General features: G+C 39.1%; 1 protein-coding gene across 2 annotated transcripts; it reads left to right on the top strand.

Moving 5' to 3' along the window:
* The first annotated feature begins 1,976 nt into the window (after nucleotides 1-1,976).
* Nucleotides 1,977-19,795, top strand: LOC115165361 (TBC1 domain family member 22B). Of its 2 annotated transcripts, XM_029718440.1 has the most exons (13): nucleotides 1,977-2,286; nucleotides 4,382-4,438; nucleotides 5,366-5,727; nucleotides 5,895-6,062; nucleotides 7,497-7,567; nucleotides 8,147-8,275; nucleotides 12,761-12,826; nucleotides 13,188-13,302; nucleotides 14,030-14,136; nucleotides 14,296-14,371; nucleotides 14,487-14,614; nucleotides 14,755-14,850; nucleotides 15,118-19,795. In XM_029718440.1, exons 1-13 carry the CDS (start codon nucleotides 2,231-2,233, stop codon nucleotides 15,244-15,246), a joined length of 1,560 nt encoding a protein of 519 aa, XP_029574300.1. In that variant the 5' UTR covers nucleotides 1,977-2,230; the 3' UTR covers nucleotides 15,247-19,795. The 2 variants fall into 2 exon arrangements, with proteins under 2 accessions (XP_029574300.1, XP_029574301.1); XM_029718441.1 differs by lacking the exon at nucleotides 4,382-4,438 and having other exon boundaries at nucleotides 1,978-2,286.
* The last annotated feature ends 211 nt before the right edge of the window (nucleotides 19,796-20,006 follow it).

The following is a 20,006-nucleotide window of genomic DNA, read 5'->3' as shown; positions in this document are numbered from 1 at the left end:
TAATAACAATATGCTGTATTAAAGGCAATAGAATAACAATATGCTGTATTGAAGGCTGTAGAATAACAATATGCTGTATTAAAGGCAATAGAATAACAATATGCTGTATTGAAGGAAATAAACAGAACAACAATATGCTGTATTAAAGGCAATAGAATAGCAATATGCTGTATTGAAGGAAATAAACAGAACAACAATATGCTGTATTAAAGGCAATAGAATAACAAAATGCTGTATTGAAGGCCATAGAATAACAATATGCTGTATTGAAGGCCGTAGAATAACAATATGCTGTCTTGAAGGCAATAGAATAGCAATATGCTGTATTGAAGGCCGTAGAATAACAATATGCTGTATTGAAGGCAATAGAATAACAATATGCTGTATTGAAGGCAATAGAATAACAATATGCTGTATTGAAGGCCATAGAATAACAATATGCTGTATTGAAGGCCGTAGAATAACAATATGCTGTCTTGAAGGCCGTAGAATAACAATATGCTGTATTGAAGGCAATAGAATAACAATATGCTGTATTGAAGGCAATAGAATAACAATATGCTGTATTGAAGGCCATAGAATAACAATATGCTGTCTTGAAGGCAATAGAATAGCAATATGCTGTATTGAAGGCCGTAGAATAACAATATGCTGTATTGAAGGCAATAGAATAACAATATGCTGTATTGAAGGCAATAGAATAACAATATGCTGTATTGAAGGCCATAGAATAACAATATGCTGTATTGACGGCCATAGAATAGCAATATGTTGTATTGAAGGCAATAGAATAGCAATATGCTGTATTGAAGGCAATACAATAGAAATTTGTGGTATTGAAGGCCATACAATAACAATATGCTGTATTGATAGCAATAGAATAACAATAGCCCACAATTCTGCGTAGCATTAATCTACATCAGAAAATGCCTGCCCTCTTGTGGGAATAAGAACACAATGCAGAGCCTTGAAATGAGGAACAAGTAGCGATGGGGGAACAACTATAGAGTTACGTATTGTGATATTATTTGGATGATATTATATTATTTGACTCCAAGTACCGACTTGTTCTCCATCTTCTTTAAAAATAGTGAGCCAATATGTTTTCAGCACTTTTATTTCCCTGACTGATCAAAACTCTTTCTCTTGTTGCTCTTGTTGCAGACATATAGTGAGCAATATGTTTGGAACATCAAATCGCAATACACATTGAATCGTGAGAATCGCAAAACATATCGTATCGGCACCTAAGCATCGTGAAGTTGATAATATCGTATCGTGATGTCTCTGGCAATTCCCAGCCCCAAGAACAAAGTCTACAAAATGATTGCTTTCTGCTTTGAAATATATGAAAGTCTATGTATTTATTCTCATGCTGATTTTTTTTCTGTTTGGAAAAATAACCCTGTCCCTTACGAAGTACTAACTATGTAACATAAAATACAATAGTGGCGGAACTATAACTAATAAATAACCTTCTCTCTTCTATCGCAATTTCACAATCTAATTTCCCTAATCTGACCAACCAAATCGGATAAACCTATAGACTTTAGCAGAACGATGCAAGGCCTGATGTAATAACCTCAGAGTGGTCTATATCTGAACTTCGTCTACACTGTAAAGCCTAGCAGATCGTATTGGCTAGCTCATAATAAAACCCAACTCTTTACAGTTTATAATCCCAAACAGTGTACAGTGTGAATGGACAATAAACCTATGGACAGATTCAGACATGATTTTATTAAAAAAATGTAAAGGTGATACCTGGGGGTATAGGAGCATTGGCCAAGAGAAGGCCTCAGGCTAGCTAGTTTACTATTTATTACACATTAGTCATAATAACATAATAATAACTAATGTTTATTTTCCCGCCTTCATCTAAACCGTTGAATGTTACTTGTAACGCCACACGATGAAGGACGCGTGTTGAGAGAAGGATGACTCTTCCTCTATAGTATTCCTATTGGTACGTGTCTATGCACCTGTTAAACCCGTCCGCCAATCACACGGCCATGTCAATGTGTCCAAGATGGCGACCTCCATCCTTCTGTATTATACGGTCTCGACAATCGCAACAAAATAACATTATTGTCACATGTCAAAACGTTGTGGTTGGTCGCAGAAAATACAAGACGGTTTAGTAAATTGAATCGGAAACGTTGAAATCGTCTCCAATGCTTTGTACATTTGTAGAAGTGTGCGCGGTGTTAGTCTGAGGGGATTTCCGAGCATGGCCACCGACAACAGAATTCATTTCTGGAGGAAAAACGCCAAGGTTCCAGGGAGGTAGGTTTCACTTCTCCCTGTCGTCTATGATAACGATCTCCTGATTATTAACATTACAATTGTGTATTCCAGATAATGAGTTAACTCTGGATTTTAGTGGGCATAACGTCGTTGATTTTGCGTCATTACAATGCCATTAAAGGTTAATAAAACTTATGCTTAACCTTGTTTGATGGATAGTTTATAAAGCCTTTTAGACAATAAAGAAGTACTGGTCTTTGTTGCACTAGAGCACTTATTACAGCTCATATGAGGTTATAATCATGCCTTTGTCTTGGCTACCATATGTTGCTACCTAACGTTACATATACAACCTATGGTTCATACAACGTCAGGTGGTCTGTAACGGGGGAATGGTGACATGTAGCATATGCAGCAGACTGAGAAAAATCATTTCAGAAACGTCCCCAATAGAGTATTAACTAATAGATTGGCATATAGTTTTACTTGTGGAACCCCTTTACCGGTGGAGAAATCAACACGATGTGTCTATCTAATTATAGCCCACGATGAGGTATCACAATGTGTCTCTTCAGAAATGATCATAAGGGGAAGTTGATTACAACACTGAAGCTATTAGAGTTGACAGTCATTTCTGGTCAAGAGTGAGGATCTTGATTTATTCATTTTAAACTATTTTCATCTAGTTTAAATATTTCAGCAGAATGTTTTTTGAAAAATCAAACGTTTTCATCTTGTTCCTGTGAACAATTAGCAAATAACGTTATTCTATCCCAATAGGCTACATTTTAGTTGTTATGAAACAGTTTTACGAATGAATATTATCCATTATTTTAGATAGATAATGTTGAATGGAAAGTACAAATCGTTCTCGTTACAGGTTTATCCTCCGTGTTTGAGAGTTCCTGTAATACTCTCTAGCCCTTCTAAGTCACTAATTGAGTCAGTCACGTGGGGGATGGGAGAACACAGATGTCAGTCGCATTGGAAATGCATGACCAAGGTTCATATTCACAAAGTGCTGGTCCAGGATCAGTTTAGCCTTTTAGATCACACCGAATACAATTATATGGATAGGGGTGACCTGATCCTGAATCAGCACACCTACTCTTAAAAATGCTTTGTGAATTACAGGCCCAAATCAGCCCAGGCAGTTGAATAGCTGTTTTACTGCCAGGCTGCCAGGGTCTGTTGAGGCTCCAGGGCAAGGGTAGGGTGTGGTGGGTACCAAGGTAATGTGAGTAGTCTCTAAGGAGTGGGTGTTGCCTTTGGTGAGGAAACAACACTGTTCCCAATCCTGACAGAACAAGTTACATAATAAGCCATTATGAGATACCATCCAGACATGATAGGGCATTGCCATTGTGCATTTTACACAAATTATACAGTCTGTAAATAAATACATTCTATTGAAAGGTTACTAGGTAAAGTCAAGATTCTACAAATATCCCCGAAAGACACAGCTGATGAGCCATTTTGCTACAACATGAGCTATTATTGTGTCAAAGACCCAGTGACTTGACTAATTCAGTTATGTACACAACGTAGTCTAGATAACATTTGGCTATTTCCACTCGACCGAGCTTGGTTCATGTCAGAACACAAAGGGAGACAGGCACACAGGCGCCTTTGGACTGTGTTGCAGGTCATAGCTCTTGTAGCATCATCAGATGAGTGCTCAACATGCTAGCATCCGCTGAACAGGATACTCTCTCCATGGGGTGGCAGTAAGTCTGTCACTCGCCCTGGCAAGCTGTTCACAGAATCTCTTAAAGCTACAGTATATACCTACAGTACTACTGTAACAATCATTATCCAAAACCAAAACAGAATTTAGATTAATATTTTAGGAGCGAGTTAAGAAGTCCTCAGTCTGCCCATTATGTTTTCTCTGGGGAGTCTATGCTTTTCAACCTGTAAAATGAGTTCACTATAATTTTTTGTATTATAATTTTTTAAAACATTTTATTTAACCTTTATTTAACTGGGCAAGTCAGTTAAAAAAACTAATTCTTATTTTACAATGACGGCCTTATGACCAACATTGTCAATGATGAATCATAAAAAGAGGCCTCAATGGGCCCACGTTCTCCCAGTGAAGTACAGCTAGGCTATTGCTCTTTCTCCTCTACAGTATACAACCAGTTTATGGAGCGCAGCACCCTCCCCTTGACCCCAGAATACACCGCGCGTAAGTGCTCTGCACAGCTCATCTGCATGGAACCCACAGGGATTTATAATATACGTCATTCAGCTTCAGTTTAAGTCATTTATTTTTAATTGATTAAACGTAGATTTTCGCATGCTTAGTTTAGATTGTTGATGCTCGTGTCTTGTCTGTATTGCCTTTGAATATGTGTGGATGGTATTTGTTTAGTTTGATTGTTCCACGTTATTATATTGATCTTATTGTTTTACACTATTCTTTTATTGGCCTTTTTATATGTTTTTGTTCAGCGGTTCCTTTTTATATTATATACAGTGAGTGTACAAAACATTATGAACACCTGCTCTTTCCATGACGTAGACTGACCAGGGGAATCCAGGTGAAAGATATGATCTCTTATTGATGTCACTTGTTAAATCCACTTCAGTGTAGATGAGGGGGAGGAGACAGGTTAAAGAAGGATTTTTAAGCCTTGAGATGGATTGGGTATGTGTGCCATTCAGAGGGTGAATGGGTAAGACAAAAGATTTAAGTGCCTTTGAACGGGGTATAGTAGTAGGTGCCTGGCGCACGGGTTTGTGTCAAGAACTGGAACGCTGCTGGGTTTTTTTACGCTCAACAGTTTCCTGTGTGTATCAACAATGGTCAACCACCCAAAGGACATCCAGCCAACTTGACACAACTGTGGAAAGCATTGGAGTCAACATGGGCCAGCATCCCTGATCCCTGATTGGAATGATTTCGACACCTTGTAGAGTCCATTCCCCGACTAATTGAGTCAGTTCTGGGAGCAAAAGCGGGTGTAACTCAATATTAGGAAGGTGCTCTTAATGTTTTGTACACTCAGTGTATGTTGTCAGTGTATTTACCATGAGACAGCTGTAGCTGCTCAATGGTTTCTTCTTTATATCAGTGGCACGTAGATTAAACATTTTCATTTTCTCTCTGCAGGTTTCCTAAAGACACTCCAAAGGCAAATAATCTCAAGTCCAAAAAGGCGTCTAGTTTCCACGAGTTTGCCCGCAGCACCAACGATGCCTGGGACATTGATGATGAGGAGGATGAGGACTTCTTAGCTCCCATCCATCCCTCATCTCTCCCGCCCACCCTGCACTCCACACACCAGGTACCTCCTCTTCCTCCACAACAACCCATTAACACCACCACTGAGCCAGACACGGGGCCTGCAGACCGGCTGGCTCCCCCAACAGCAGAGGTCCGTCTTCAGCATGAGGAGGACAGAGACTGTGGACAGATCAATGGCAGAGTGGTGGTGAAGTCCAGCAGTGAGGCCCTGCTCAACACCAATACAGGTAATGGACTGGACACTAAAGTCAGGAGTGGATTTTAGGGAACATGTATTATCCCATTTAAAATATTGCTCATTATTAACTCAATACTGCCTTGGTATTGTCAGTAATCTGCTCTTTGTGACTTGTCACTCTGCAGTCCCATGATCCTCTACTCTCTTCCTCCACAGTGCGTTCCACTCTGCAGAAGCAAAAGTCTCTCCCAGTCCGCCCCATCATCCCGTTAGTCGCCAGAATCTCGGACCAAAATTCCTCGGGGGCACCAATCATGACAGTGCGAGACAAGAGTCGATTGGACAAATTCAAATACCTTCTGTCCTGTCCTAACACCGATCTCGGTGAGACTCAACACCCTATTCATTGAACAAAAATATAAACACAACATGGAAAGTGTTGGTCCCATGTTTCATAAACTGAAATAAAAGATCCCAGAAATGTTCCATGTGCACAAAAAGCTACTTTCTCTCAAATGTTTTGCACAAATTTATTTACACCCCTGTTAGTGAGCATTTCTCCTTTGTCAAGATAATTTATCCACCTGACAGGTGTGGCATATCAAGAAAACTGGTTAAACAGCATGATCATTACACAGGTGCACCTTGTGCTGGGGACAATAAAAGGGGACTCTAAAATGTGCAGTTTTATCACACAACACAATGCCAAAGATGTTTCAAGCTTTAAGGGAGTGTGCAACTGGCATACTGACTGCAGGAATGTCCACCTGTTACCAGATCATTTAATGTTAATTTCTCTACTATAAACCGCCTCCAACATCATTTTAGAGGATTTGGTAGTACGTTCAGCCCGCCTCACAACCACAGACAGCGTGTATGGCGTTGTCTGGGCGAGCGGTTTGCTGATGTCAACGTTGTGAACAGAGTGCCCCATGGTGGCAGTGGGGTTATGGTATGGGGCAGGCGTAAGCTACAGACAACAAACACAATTGCATTTTATCGATGGCAATTTGAATGCACAGAGACACCGTGACGAGATCCTGAGGTCCATTGTCGTGCCGTTCATCCGCCACCATCACCTCATGTTTCAGCATGATAATGCACAGTCCCATGTCTCAAGGATCTGTACACAATTCCTAGAAGCTGAAAATGTGTTCTTACATGGCCTGCACACTCACCAGACATGTCACCCATTGAGCATGTTTGGGATGCTCTGGATCTACATGTACAACAGCATGTTCCAGTTACTGCCAATATCCAGCAATTTCACTCAGCCATTGAAGAGGAGTGGAAGAACATTCCACAGGCCACAATCAACAGCCGGATCAACTCTATGCAAAGGAGATGTGTCACGCTGCATGAAGCAAATGGTGGTCACACCAGATACTGGCTGGTAGATACTGGCTGGTTTTCTGAACCACACCCCTACCTTTTTTTTAAGGTATCTGTAACCAACAGATGCATATCTGTATTCCCAGTCATGTGAAATTTGTAGATTAGGGCCTAATGAATTTATTTCAATTGACATATTTCCTTATATGAACTGTAACTCGATCAAATCTTAGAAATTTGTTTCATGCTGCGTTTATATTTTTGTTCAGTGTAGATTGAGGTAGCTAATAGAAGGCCAATGTTCTATTTACAATGTATGTATTCTCATTCTATTATTTACAATGTACAGTATGTATTCTCATTCTATTGTTTACAATGTACAGTATGTATTCTCATATTATTTACAATGTACAGTATGTATTCTCATATTATTTACAATGTACAGTATGTATTCTCATTCTATCTCCTGGGCCTTGTGATCCACAGAGGAGCTCCGGAAGCACAGCTGGTCAGGCATTCCACGAGAAGTGAGGCCCATCACATGGAGGCTCCTCTCTGTAAGTACCATGATGACCTTTGACCTACTCTCTGTAAGTACCATGATGACCTTTGACCTACTCTCTGTAAGTACCATGATGACCTTTGACCTACTCTCTGTAAGTACAATGATGACCTTTGACTTCCTCTCTGTAAGTACCATGATGACCTTTGACCTACTCTCTATAAGTACCATAATGACCTTTGGCCTACTCTCTGTAAGTACCATGATGACCTTTGACCTACTCTCTATAAGTACCATAATGACCTTTGTCTAAGCTGGAGATCACACACAAGGAGTATGACAATATGTTGGGGTGGGTTTCACATCCTATCTTTTTAAAATGTTTTTATTTTATTATTACTTGTTCAACAAAATCTCTTTCTCTGAGCAATTGTAGCAATATAAAATAATATCACTTCCCAAATTGTCACTGCATGTATGTGACAACTGAACACACATTGCTCTTGGTATTTGTTGCGATATGTTCAAAATTCTCTTATCACACTTCCTGTTCTGGTACTGTTCATATCTTCAAGAGTATATCCTCTTGTTTAATAAACAACATGTTTTCTTCTCGTCCTTTCTGTCATGGTAGGGTTACCTCCCAGTCAACATGGAGCGCAGAGACCTGGTGCTGAAGAGGAAGAGAGATGAGTACTTTGGTTTCATTGAACAGTATTACCACTCCAGGACAGACGAGACTTACAAAGACACATATAGACAGGTAATACATGGATCACCAAATCCTAAAATACCAATGTTTACCAGTGTTTAAGTAGCATATGCCTACTGTAGTGAGTCAGTGTTTAAGTAGAATATGCCTACTATAGTGAGTCAGTGTTTAAGTAGAATATTCCTACTGTAGTGAGTCAGTGTTTAAGTAGAATATTCCTACTGTAGTGAGTCAGTGTTTAAGTAGCATATGCTTACTATAGTGAGTCAGTGTTTAAGTAGATCACACCTACTATAGTGAGTCCGTGTTTAAGTAGATCATACCTACTATAGTGAGTCAGTGTTTAAGTAGATCATACCTAATGTAGTGAGTCAGTGTTTAAGTAGATCACACCTACTGTAGTGAGTCAGTGTTTAAGTAGCATATTCCTACTGTAGTGAGTCAGTGTTTAAGTAGATCATACCTACTATAGTGAGTCAGTGTTTAAGTAGATCATACCTACTGTGGTGAGTCAGTGTTTAAGTAGCATATGCCTACTATCGTGAGTCAGTGTTTAAGTAGCTCATACCTACTGTAGTGAGTTAGTGTTTAAGTAGATCACACCTACTGTAGTGAGTCAGTGTTTAAGTAGATCGCATCTACTGTAGTGAGTCCGTGTTTAAGTAGATCATACCTACTGTAGTGAGTCAGTGTTTAAGTAGATCATACCTACTGTAGTGAGTCAGTGTTTAAGTAGCATATGCCTACTATAGTGAGTCAGTGTTTAAGTAGATCACACCTACTGTAGTGAGTCCGTGTTTAAGTAGATCATACCTACTGTAGTAAGTCAGTGTCTAAGTAGATCATATCTACTGTAGTGAGTCAGTGTTTAAGTAGATCATACCTACTGTAGTGAGTCAGTGTTTAAGTAGATCATACCTACTGTGGTGAGTCAGTGTTTAAGTAGCATATGCCTACTATAGTGAGTCAGTGTTTAAGTAGATCATACCTACTGTAGTGAGTTAGTGTTTAAGTAGATCATACCTACTGTAGTAAGTCAGTGTCTAAGTAGATCATATCTACTGTAGTGAGTCAGTGTTTAAGTAGATCATACCTACTGTAGTGAGTCAGTGTTTAAGTAGATCATACCTACTATAGTGAGTCAGTGTTTAAGTAGATCATACCTACTGTGGTGAGTCAGTGTTTAAGTAGCATATGCCTACTATAGTGAGTCAGTGTTTAAGTAGATCATACCTACTGTAGTGAGTTAGTGTTTAAGTAGATCACACCTACTGTAGTGAGTCAGTGTTTAAGTAGATCGCATCTACTGTAGTGAGTCAGTGTTTAAGTAGCATATGCCTACTATAGTGAGTCAGTGTTTAAGTAGATCACACCTACTGTAGTGAGTCCGTGTTTAAGTAGATCATACCTACTGTAGTGAGTCAGTGTTTAAGTAGATCATACCTACTATAGTGAGTCAGTGTTTAAGTAGATCATACCTACTGTAGTGAGTCAGTGTCTAAGTAGATCATATCTACTGTAGTGAGTCAGTGTTTAAGTAGATCATATCTACTGTAGTGAGTCAGTGTTTAAGTAGATCATACCTAATGTAGTGAGTCAGTGTTTAAGTAGATCACACCTACTGTAGTGAGTCAGTGTTTAAGTAGCATATTCCTACTGTAGTGAGTCAGTGTTTAAGTAGATCATACCTACTGTAGTGAGTCAGTGTTTAAGTAGATCATACCTACTGTAGTGAGTCAGTGTTTAAGTAGCATATGCCTACTATAGTGAGTCAGTGTTTAAGTAGATCACACCTACTGTAGTGAGTCCGTGTTTAAGTAGATCATACCTACTGTAGTAAGTCAGTGTCTAAGTAGATCATATCTACTGTAGTGAGTCAGTGTTTAAGTAGATCATACCTACTGTAGTGAGTCAGTGTTTAAGTAGAATATTCCTACTGTAGTGAGTCAGTGTTTAAGTAGCATATGCTTACTATAGTGAGTCAGTGTTTAAGTAGATCACACCTACTATAGTGAGTCCGTGTTTAAGTAGATCATACCTACTATAGTGAGTCAGTGTTTAAGTAGATCATACCTAATGTAGTGAGTCAGTGTTTAAGTAGATCACACCTACTGTAGTGAGTCAGTGTTTAAGTAGCATATTCCTACTGTAGTGAGTCAGTGTTTAAGTAGATCATACCTACTATAGTGAGTCAGTGTTTAAGTAGATCATACCTACTGTGGTGAGTCAGTGTTTAAGTAGCATATGCCTACTATCGTGAGTCAGTGTTTAAGTAGCTCATACCTACTGTAGTGAGTTAGTGTTTAAGTAGATCACACCTACTGTAGTGAGTCAGTGTTTAAGTAGATCGCATCTACTGTAGTGAGTCCGTGTTTAAGTAGATCATACCTACTGTAGTGAGTCAGTGTTTAAGTAGATCATACCTACTGTAGTGAGTCAGTGTTTAAGTAGCATATGCCTACTATAGTGAGTCAGTGTTTAAGTAGATCACACCTACTGTAGTGAGTCCGTGTTTAAGTAGATCATACCTACTGTAGTAAGTCAGTGTCTAAGTAGATCATATCTACTGTAGTGAGTCAGTGTTTAAGTAGATCATACCTACTGTAGTGAGTCAGTGTTTAAGTAGATCATACCTACTGTGGTGAGTCAGTGTTTAAGTAGCATATGCCTACTATAGTGAGTCAGTGTTTAAGTAGATCATACCTACTGTAGTGAGTTAGTGTTTAAGTAGATCATACCTACTGTAGTAAGTCAGTGTCTAAGTAGATCATATCTACTGTAGTGAGTCAGTGTTTAAGTAGATCATACCTACTGTAGTGAGTCAGTGTTTAAGTAGATCATACCTACTATAGTGAGTCAGTGTTTAAGTAGATCATACCTACTGTGGTGAGTCAGTGTTTAAGTAGCATATGCCTACTATAGTGAGTCAGTGTTTAAGTAGATCATACCTACTGTAGTGAGTTAGTGTTTAAGTAGATCACACCTACTGTAGTGAGTCAGTGTTTAAGTAGATCGCATCTACTGTAGTGAGTCAGTGTTTAAGTAGCATATGCCTACTATAGTGAGTCAGTGTTTAAGTAGATCACACCTACTGTAGTGAGTCCGTGTTTAAGTAGATCATACCTACTGTAGTGAGTCAGTGTTTAAGTAGATCATACCTACTATAGTGAGTCAGTGTTTAAGTAGATCATACCTACTGTAGTGAGTCAGTGTCTAAGTAGATCATATCTACTGTAGTGAGTCAGTGTTTAAGTAGATCATATCTACTGTAGTGAGTCAGTGTTTAAGTAGATCATACCTAATGTAGTGAGTCAGTGTTTAAGTAGATCACACCTACTGTAGTGAGTCAGTGTTTAAGTAGCATATTCCTACTGTAGTGAGTCAGTGTTTAAGTAGATCATACCTACTGTAGTGAGTCAGTGTTTAAGTAGATCATACCTACTGTAGTGAGTCAGTGTTTAAGTAGCATATGCCTACTATAGTGAGTCAGTGTTTAAGTAGATCACACCTACTGTAGTGAGTCCGTGTTTAAGTAGATCATACCTACTGTAGTAAGTCAGTGTCTAAGTAGATCATATCTACTGTAGTGAGTCAGTGTTTAAGTAGATCATACCTACTGTAGTGAGTCAGTGTTTAAGTAGATCATACCTACTGTAGTGAGTCAGTGTTTAAGTAGATCATACCTACTATAGTGAGTCAGTGTTTAAGTAGATCATACCTACTGTGGTGAGTCAGTGTTTAAGTAGCATATGCCTACTATAGTGAGTCAGTGTTTAAGTAGATCATACCTACTGTAGTGAGTTAGTGTTTAAGTAGATCACACCTACTGTAGTGAGTCAGTGTTTAAGTAGATCGCATCTACTGTAGTGAGTCAGTGTTTAAGTAGCATATGCCTACTATAGTGAGTCAGTGTTTAAGTAGATCACACCTACTGTAGTGAGTCCGTGTTTAAGTAGATCATACCTACTGTAGTGAGTCAGTGTTTAAGTAGATCATATCTACTGTAGTGAGTCAGTGTTTAAGTAGATCATACCTACTGTAGTGAGTCAGTGTTTAAGTAGATCATACCTACTGTAGTGAGTCAGTGTTTAAGTAGATCATACCTACTGTAGTGAGTCCGTGTTTAAGTAGATCACACCTACTGTAGTGAGTCAGTGTTTAAGTAGATCATACCTACTGTAGTGAGTCAGTGTTTAAGTAGATCATACCTACTGTAGTGAGTCAGTGTTTAAGTAGATCATACCTACTGTAGTGAGTCCGTGTTTAAGTAGATCACACCTACTGTAGTGAGTCAGTGTTTAAGTAGATCATACCTACTGTAGTGAGTCCGTGTTTAAGTAGATCACACCTACTGTAGTGAGTCAGTGTTTAAGGAGATCATACCTACTGTAGTGAGTCAGTGTTTAAGTAGATCATACCTACTGTAGTGAGTCAGTGTTTAAGTAGATCATACCTACTGTAGTGAGTCCGTGTTTAAGTAGATCACACCTACTGTAGTGAGTCAGTGTTTAAGTATAACATGCTTTGTTTCCACAGATCCACATTGATATTCCGAGGACAAACCCACTAATTCCACTTTTCCAGCAGCCTGCGGTGCAAGAGGTGAGCTTCTCTCTCTCAGCTCTTCATACTAGTTGCCTGGCTTGGATAGTCAACAATTCATTATTTTTTTTTAATAGAGATGTTTTTTTTTTAATACACTCTTAGAAAAAAGGGTTCCAAAAGGGTTCATCAGGTGTCCCCATAGGAAAAGCCTTTTGGTTCCAGGTAGAACCCTGTTTGGTTTCAGGTATAACTATTTTGGGTTCCATGTAGAACCCTCTGTGGAATGGGTTCTACATGGAACCCCTTCTTCAAAGGGTTCTCTTATGGGGACAGCTGAAGAACCCTTTTTAGGTTCTAGATAGCACCTTTATTTGTAAGAGTGTATACGTGTAATATGTCTGTGCCTTGTGTTCATCAGGTGTTTGAGAGGATCCTCTTTATCTGGGCTATCCGCCATCCAGCCAGCGGCTACGTCCAGGGAATCAATGACTTGGTCACTCCATTCTTTGTGGTATTCCTTTCCGAATTTGTTGGTAGGTTGGCTGGTGGATGATGTGTCGTAGATCTCCTGAACCAGACGAGGCTTTTCTATATGAAATGAAAATGGCCTCTGAATCCTCTGACAGGGTGTCCAATAATCTTGTCTTATATTACATTTCCGAAGGATTAATATACAGCTAACTGCCAAAATAAAGGAAACACTTGAGTAAATTAGGGATACAAAGTATATTGAAAGCAGGTGCTTCCACACAGGTGTGTTTCCTGAGTTAATTAAGTATTTAGGGTCATGTATAAAATGCCCTTTATTTAGGCTACCATGGCTAGAAGAAGAGATCTCAGTGACTTTGAAAGAGAGGTCTCAGAGGAACATAGGGGGTTTAAAGGTTGTGTGTCTCAGTCACCAGATCTTAACCCATTTCAACATTATGGTAGATTCTGGAGCGGTGCCTGAGACATTGTTTTCCATCAACAAAACCAAATAATGGAATTTCTCACAGAGAATGGTGTTGTATCCCTCCAATAGAGTTCCAGACACTTGTAGAATCTATGCCAAGGTGCATTGAAGCTGTTCTGGTGGCTGGTGGTGGCCCAACGCCCTATTAAAACACTTTGTTGGTGTTTCCTTTATTTTGTCAGTTACATGCATTCATTGTTTTTCTGCGTGGTTATTTTTCAGCATTGCAAACCGGCACCTCTGCTTCCCTGAGTGTGTTGGATGTAGGGGTGGATGACTGTGATATTTGAGGTTTGTCTCTACAGAGGAGGATGTGGAGAATTTTGACGTAGCGTCCCTGCCTCTTGACACCCAGAGGAACATTGAGGCAGACAGCTTCTGGTGCATGACCAAGCTGCTGGATGGAATACAGGTTGGTATCTAGAATGTTACTCAGTTATTTTCATCATCTGTGCTTATGGTATTTATTCCGAAACTCTGTCTCCAGCAGTCCCCCCCCCCCAACCCCCACAATCACAAATGATCCTCCTTGTGATGTGTTGTTGATATTATTGTTGTTGTGTCTGTGCAGGACAACTACACTTTTGCTCAGCCAGGGATTCAGAACAAAGTTAAAGCTTTGGAAGAATTGGTCAGCAGAATCGATGGTGAGATATGGTCTCCTCATGTTGTTTACAGTATCTGAGGCCAGTGTGTATTATTTCAGATGGCCTCAGGGTCAGTTTTCATCTCTCTGTGGGGCTGCGTCCTTTTCTCTCTCAGAGGACATACACAACTACTTTAAGAGGTATGAGGTGGAGTACCTGCAGTTTGCTTTCCGCTGGATGAACAACCTGCTGATGAGAGAGCTGCCTCTACGCTGCACCATCCGCCTCTGGGACACCTATCAGGTGACAAACACACACACACACACACACACACACATAGATATTTGCATTCAACGTTTGTATTTAGATCTGAATGTTTGTGGGATTTACAGAGATGATGTGTACGTGTTCATCACATGCTGACCTGTCATGTATCCCTGCAGGCTGAACAAGAGGGCTTCTCCCACTTCCACCTGTACGTATGTGCTGCTTTCCTGATCGAGTGGCGCAAAGAGATCCTCTCCATGGTCGATTTTCAGGTACCATTAATTCTGTCGACTGTTGAACTGTTTGTACAGTACTCGAGCAGGTTCTGTTGATCAAGGTATTTGAAAACACATTACCTTTTTTTCTATGGCCTGACAGACCCTCCAGTGAAAAGCTCTCATTAAAACAAATGATCTGCATATTTCAGTGTTCATGACACTTTGCAGATGGTGACTGATGCCCATCAGGGATTATTCACACACATCCCATCCAGTTCAAAAATGCTGCTTATGTCATCAAATGTGTCTCTGCCTTCCCAGGGTCTTCTCATGTTACTCCAGAACCTTCCCACAATCCACTGGGGGAACGAGGAAGTAGGCCTTCTCCTGGCTGAAGCATACAGACTCAAGTATATGTTCGCTGACGCGCCCAATCACTACAAGAGATAGGCCTCTATGCCACTGGTTCCCGTGGCACACCTTGATGGGATAAAACATTCTGCTGCACACCTACAATTTCCCTATTCATTTATTTTGTGGTAATATCATCCATCTTATCTGATCTATACTGCAAATCATGTATTTGTTTTTTATAGGTTAAATGAAGTTAATTTGATCGTTCCTTAATCTGAATCTGTGTACCCCTTAAAGAGTGTCCTGTGAATCCGAGTTAGAAATGTTTTTTTTTTAGCTCCGGTAATATATATATATATATATATATATATATATATATATATTATAATTTTTTTTTACGGTTTGGGCTACATATGAACAGTTTTCTGCATTGTTAAAGGTGCAACCACGGACACAAAGCCACGCTTTGTTTCTATGGCAACGACTGTGGTACAGCTAAACCTAATCAGACTTGGTTATGCTAATTGTTCTCACAGGCAAAGTAAAGGCATACAAATGGCTTTGCTCGTGATGCGGCGCCCCTCAAATGATACAAATGTAACAACAGCCTGAGTGCACTGGACTTGAAACAGCCAAACAGATGGAACCATGTGTCATTCAATGTATTATCTGAGTGGCACTGGTGCTCCCAAGTCCAAATTCCACAGTTCACATTCGTTAGTGTTTCCCAAAAAACAGCTGAAAGTTCCTCAAGGCACAACAGTGTGCTGAGTGACACCGGTTGAAAACCACTGCTCTATGCCCTGGTGAACATACTGTAAAACAGAGTTTAATATGAGGGTTTTTAGTCCTCTCAAATGACTGACGGACATACTGTAAAATACCTTGCACACGCGTATAAATTATTCACTCAAAAACCCTGGCCTGAACTACCATTTGTACAATATTTTTCTTGCTGTCTTTCTCTGTTAATAATTGCATTGGCAAGTTTCATTCCGCTGACTCTGCAGTGTATTATATCAGAGCCACTGGCTTGAATGTCTCAGTAGTAGTCTGTTACAGTTCACGCCGTAGGCATCGAGTAGGGTCCTGACATACAGCTGGGAGTTCTGCTATTGGAACTCTATACTGTACTTTATAAATGACTGCTATTTTAATCTGGAGGGATAAGTACTTGGCTAATCGGTTAATGGCCAGTTCAAATTAATTTATACTGGCATTAAATCAGTATTTGTTGTCTCAGAAGTTTTAACTGAATTCTGAATGGATGATGACTGTTTGATCATCCTTCAAGTTTCAGAGAGAATATACTTGAGTTATTTTGTTTATCGTTTGTTTATAACAGAGTTCTGTGGTAAAGCTAGCCCACATATTTTACCACTTTGTCCCCACTTGTTCCCTTCATGGATATATTGAGTCCAGTAAAAGGCCAGTCTGGATATCTAATGAAAGAATGGTCCAATGTAGTACAACATGATACAGGAAGTACACAGCTGCTACTAATAGCCGCTCTATAGACCAGGAAAATGTACTTTATTTCAGGGTTTATCTATAGGGATGCCATTTTGAATCCCAAGGCCTCAATGTGAATAGGATGAGAATGGGGACCTTCAATTGTTGATGTATTGTTGTAAAGTTTGGACTAGATATAAAGTATTAGTTGAACTAGATATAGCTGTATTTTATCATCTGATTATTTGCTATTTTGTTTAGTAATCGTCAGACTTCAATTTTCTTTCTAGATTATATGAAACTGTGGCACGTATGAAAGTTGATCAATTGGATCAAAATGAATATGTCATTTGCAACTGAATGAGACTTGTCTACCCTTCAAATGGTGTAAACCTGAGGGGATCTGAAACTTTACCAAATGTATATTATGTATGTTTGTGGTGTTCATAACAATGCGATGCAAATGTTGCTTTGTCTATTTCCTCTTCCTGAAGAAATATACAAACCAGTGCAATCTAAATCAACAATCTGCAACACAATGTAACGACCATCCAGGAAGTTCTTCAGATAGTAGAGAAGATGACTGTTGTACTTCCCTGTCTTTTGTTTGCAACAGCATCTACTCTTATTTAGTATGGTTAACTTAAACAGTTGTCTGTAAACTTTAATAATATAGAAGTGAAAATTGTGTATATTAAGAATTCAAATGTTCCGATTTGTTATATAGTAAATGACTGTGTTTTGCCTTGTCTCTGAGGGTTGCTAATGCTGATGGGGATTTTCAGAGGCAACTTTTAGTAACCCTCCCTACACAGTTACTTGATCTATTGAAAACTGTCCTGTGATATCAACACAGCTATATTTCAAGCCTTTGTTATAAGAATGTGTAATGCGCTCTTTCTTTTACTGTCTAACATGGAAAACTGAAATGTTGTCATTTGACCTTTTGTTTTGTATCAGTTGATATTGGGGTTATGTAGTAACCTTCCAGTTGATATTGGGGTTATGTAGTAACCTTCCAGTTGATAGTGGGGTTATGTAGTAACCTTCCAGTTGATAGTGGGGTTATGTAGTAACCTTCCAGTTGATAGTGGGGTTATGTAGTAACCTTCCAGTTGATAGTGGGGTTATGTAGTAACCTTCCAGTTGATAGTGGGGTTATGTTGTAACCTTCCAGTTGATATTGGGGTTATGTAGTAACCTTCCAGTTGATAGTGGGGTTATGTAGTAACCTTCCAGTTGATATTGGGGTTATGTAGTAGCCTTCCAGTTGATAGTGGGGTTATGTAGTAACCTTCCAGTTGATATTGGGGTTATGTAGTAACCTTCCAGTTGATATTGGGGTTATGTAGTAGCCTTCCAGTTGATATTGGGGTTATGTAGTAACCTTCCAGTTGATATTGGGGTTATGTAGTAACCTTCCAGTTGATAGTGGGGTTATGTAGTAACCTTCCAGTTGATAGTGGGGTTATGTAGTAACCTTCCAGTTGATATTGGGGTTATGTAGTAACCTTCCAGTTGATATTGGGGTTATGTAGTAACCTTCCAGTTGATAGTGGGGTTATGTAGTAACCTTCCAGTTGATAGTGGGGTTATGTAGTAACCTTCCAGTTGATAGTGGGGTTATGTAGTAACCTTCCAGTTGATATTGGGGTTATGTAGTAACCTTCCAGTTGATATTGGGGTTATGTAGTAACCTTCCAGTTGATAGTGGGGTTATGTAGTAACCTTCCAGTTGATATTGGGGTTATGTAGTAACCTTCCAGTTGATAGTGGGGTTATGTAGTAACCTTCCAGTTGATATTGGGGTTATGTAGTAACCTTCCAGTTGATAGTGGGGTTATGTAGTAACCTTCCAGTTGATATTGGGGTTATGTAGTAACCTTCCAGTTGATAGTGGGGTTATGTAGTAACCTTCCAGTTGATATTGGGGTTATGTAGTAACCTTCCAGTTGATATTGGGGTTATGTAGTAACCTTCCAGTTGATATTGGGGTTATGTAGTAACCTTCCAGTTGATATTGGGGTTATGTAGTAGGCTACCTGCTGTGACCTCACTTAGCTGATGTAAAACAGGAATAGTAATTACATTTCCAACCTTCATAACCATTTCTCTGCTATGGTAGGAAAGATGTGACAGTCATTCTTTCTTTATCTTTTATCATTCTTGTATTCATGGTTGCATGTTTCGTCACAATATGGTTTTGAACGTTTGTTTTGAACTGATGCCCGACTGAGCATTCTACTCAATGCATTTTAGATCAAGGGCAGATGGAGAACGTTCGTAAGAATGGTATGGCGCGACCGAGTGACGGAAGTGCAACCTATGAATTGATTGGCATTTAGGTTCAGTTTCAACAATATGGCTGAAATGAGTTTTGTCAGGTTTTTTGTGACCCTATGACAACCTAACATAATAAAACTGAAGTACATTTTTTCGTGCATCCGTTTTTCTGGCACAATCTATAGATCCTGGATAGTTTTTCAAGAAGCAGTGCTAGAACAGTGAGCTTGGTGGTATTGGATGTGTAATCATGATAATGAGAAAACTGAAGTGCCATAACTTCTGTACCAGTATTATTCTCATATTGGTTTTTAAGATCACCATGTAGTTCAATTAGGATTTTTCTGCAATTAAATCATCTAATTGTCATTCGACTTTAGATTTTTGCTTTTTCCAGGTACACATTTTACCATGTCTTCTCAAGTCAGTGTTTTTGTAGGAAAAAATGCAGACTTATGTTCTTAGTTGGCATTTTCACATGTTATAATGATTTGTTGGTGTATTTAAATAGTTGCCTTTCAGCCTTAAACTGTGATCTGTCCTCATTTGTTTATTTGCTCCAAAAAAATCTGACTTTGTGTAATTTTAATTTCATTCATTCTACGATTGTATTATTCACTCCATGTCGCGTTGTTTTATGGTCATGCAAAGGTTCACTGCATTTTGGTTTTAAAAACAGGAGATATAGGACAATGAAACCTGAAGTCATTGTCGAAATTCAAATTTCCAATCATTCATTTGTCTTTTTCCTAATCTTCAATGCCAAACTATTCGGCCAATAATGTTTTCTTTCAGTTCCATGCTTCTGTAGTCATTACTGGTTTTGGCCTTAAATGGAGGAAATATTACAGTATTCTGCTGTATATTAACTTTTTGTTTATATTAAACGATTGTTACCTTTGTTTTGACTGAGCCATGTTGTTATGTGGTGTGCATTGGGGGGGGGGGGGTTAGTGGGAGTGATCGATGCACACATCACCTCACTGACATACACCCAAAAAGCTCAGATTTATACTTCCTCACTGGCTAAATTGAATATTTGTATATTTTACATTCCACTTAATTCTCTAATTATAAACTTTGGGGTTCATCCAATGATATATACACACACACACACACAC

Source organism: Salmo trutta, chromosome 28 (genome assembly GCF_901001165.1).
Source record: "Salmo trutta chromosome 28, fSalTru1.1, whole genome shotgun sequence".
In the NCBI taxonomy this organism is placed as follows: Eukaryota; Metazoa; Chordata; class Actinopteri; order Salmoniformes; family Salmonidae; genus Salmo; species Salmo trutta.
The sequence above is the reverse complement of the archived record's forward strand: the minus strand, read 5'-3'. Positions and strand labels throughout refer to the sequence as shown.

Coding starts and splice junctions, on each gene's coding strand:
- LOC115165361 (XM_029718440.1), top strand. CDS start 2,231: ATGGCCACCGACAACAGAATTCATTTCTGGAGGAAAAACGCCAAGGTT. Junction 5,728..5,894: donor CCTGCTCAACACCAATACAG/GTAATGGACTGG, acceptor CTTCCTCCACAG/TGCGTTCCACTCTGCAGAAG. Junction 7,568..8,146: donor TCACATGGAGGCTCCTCTCT/GTAAGTACCATG, acceptor CTGTCATGGTAG/GGTTACCTCCCAGTCAACAT.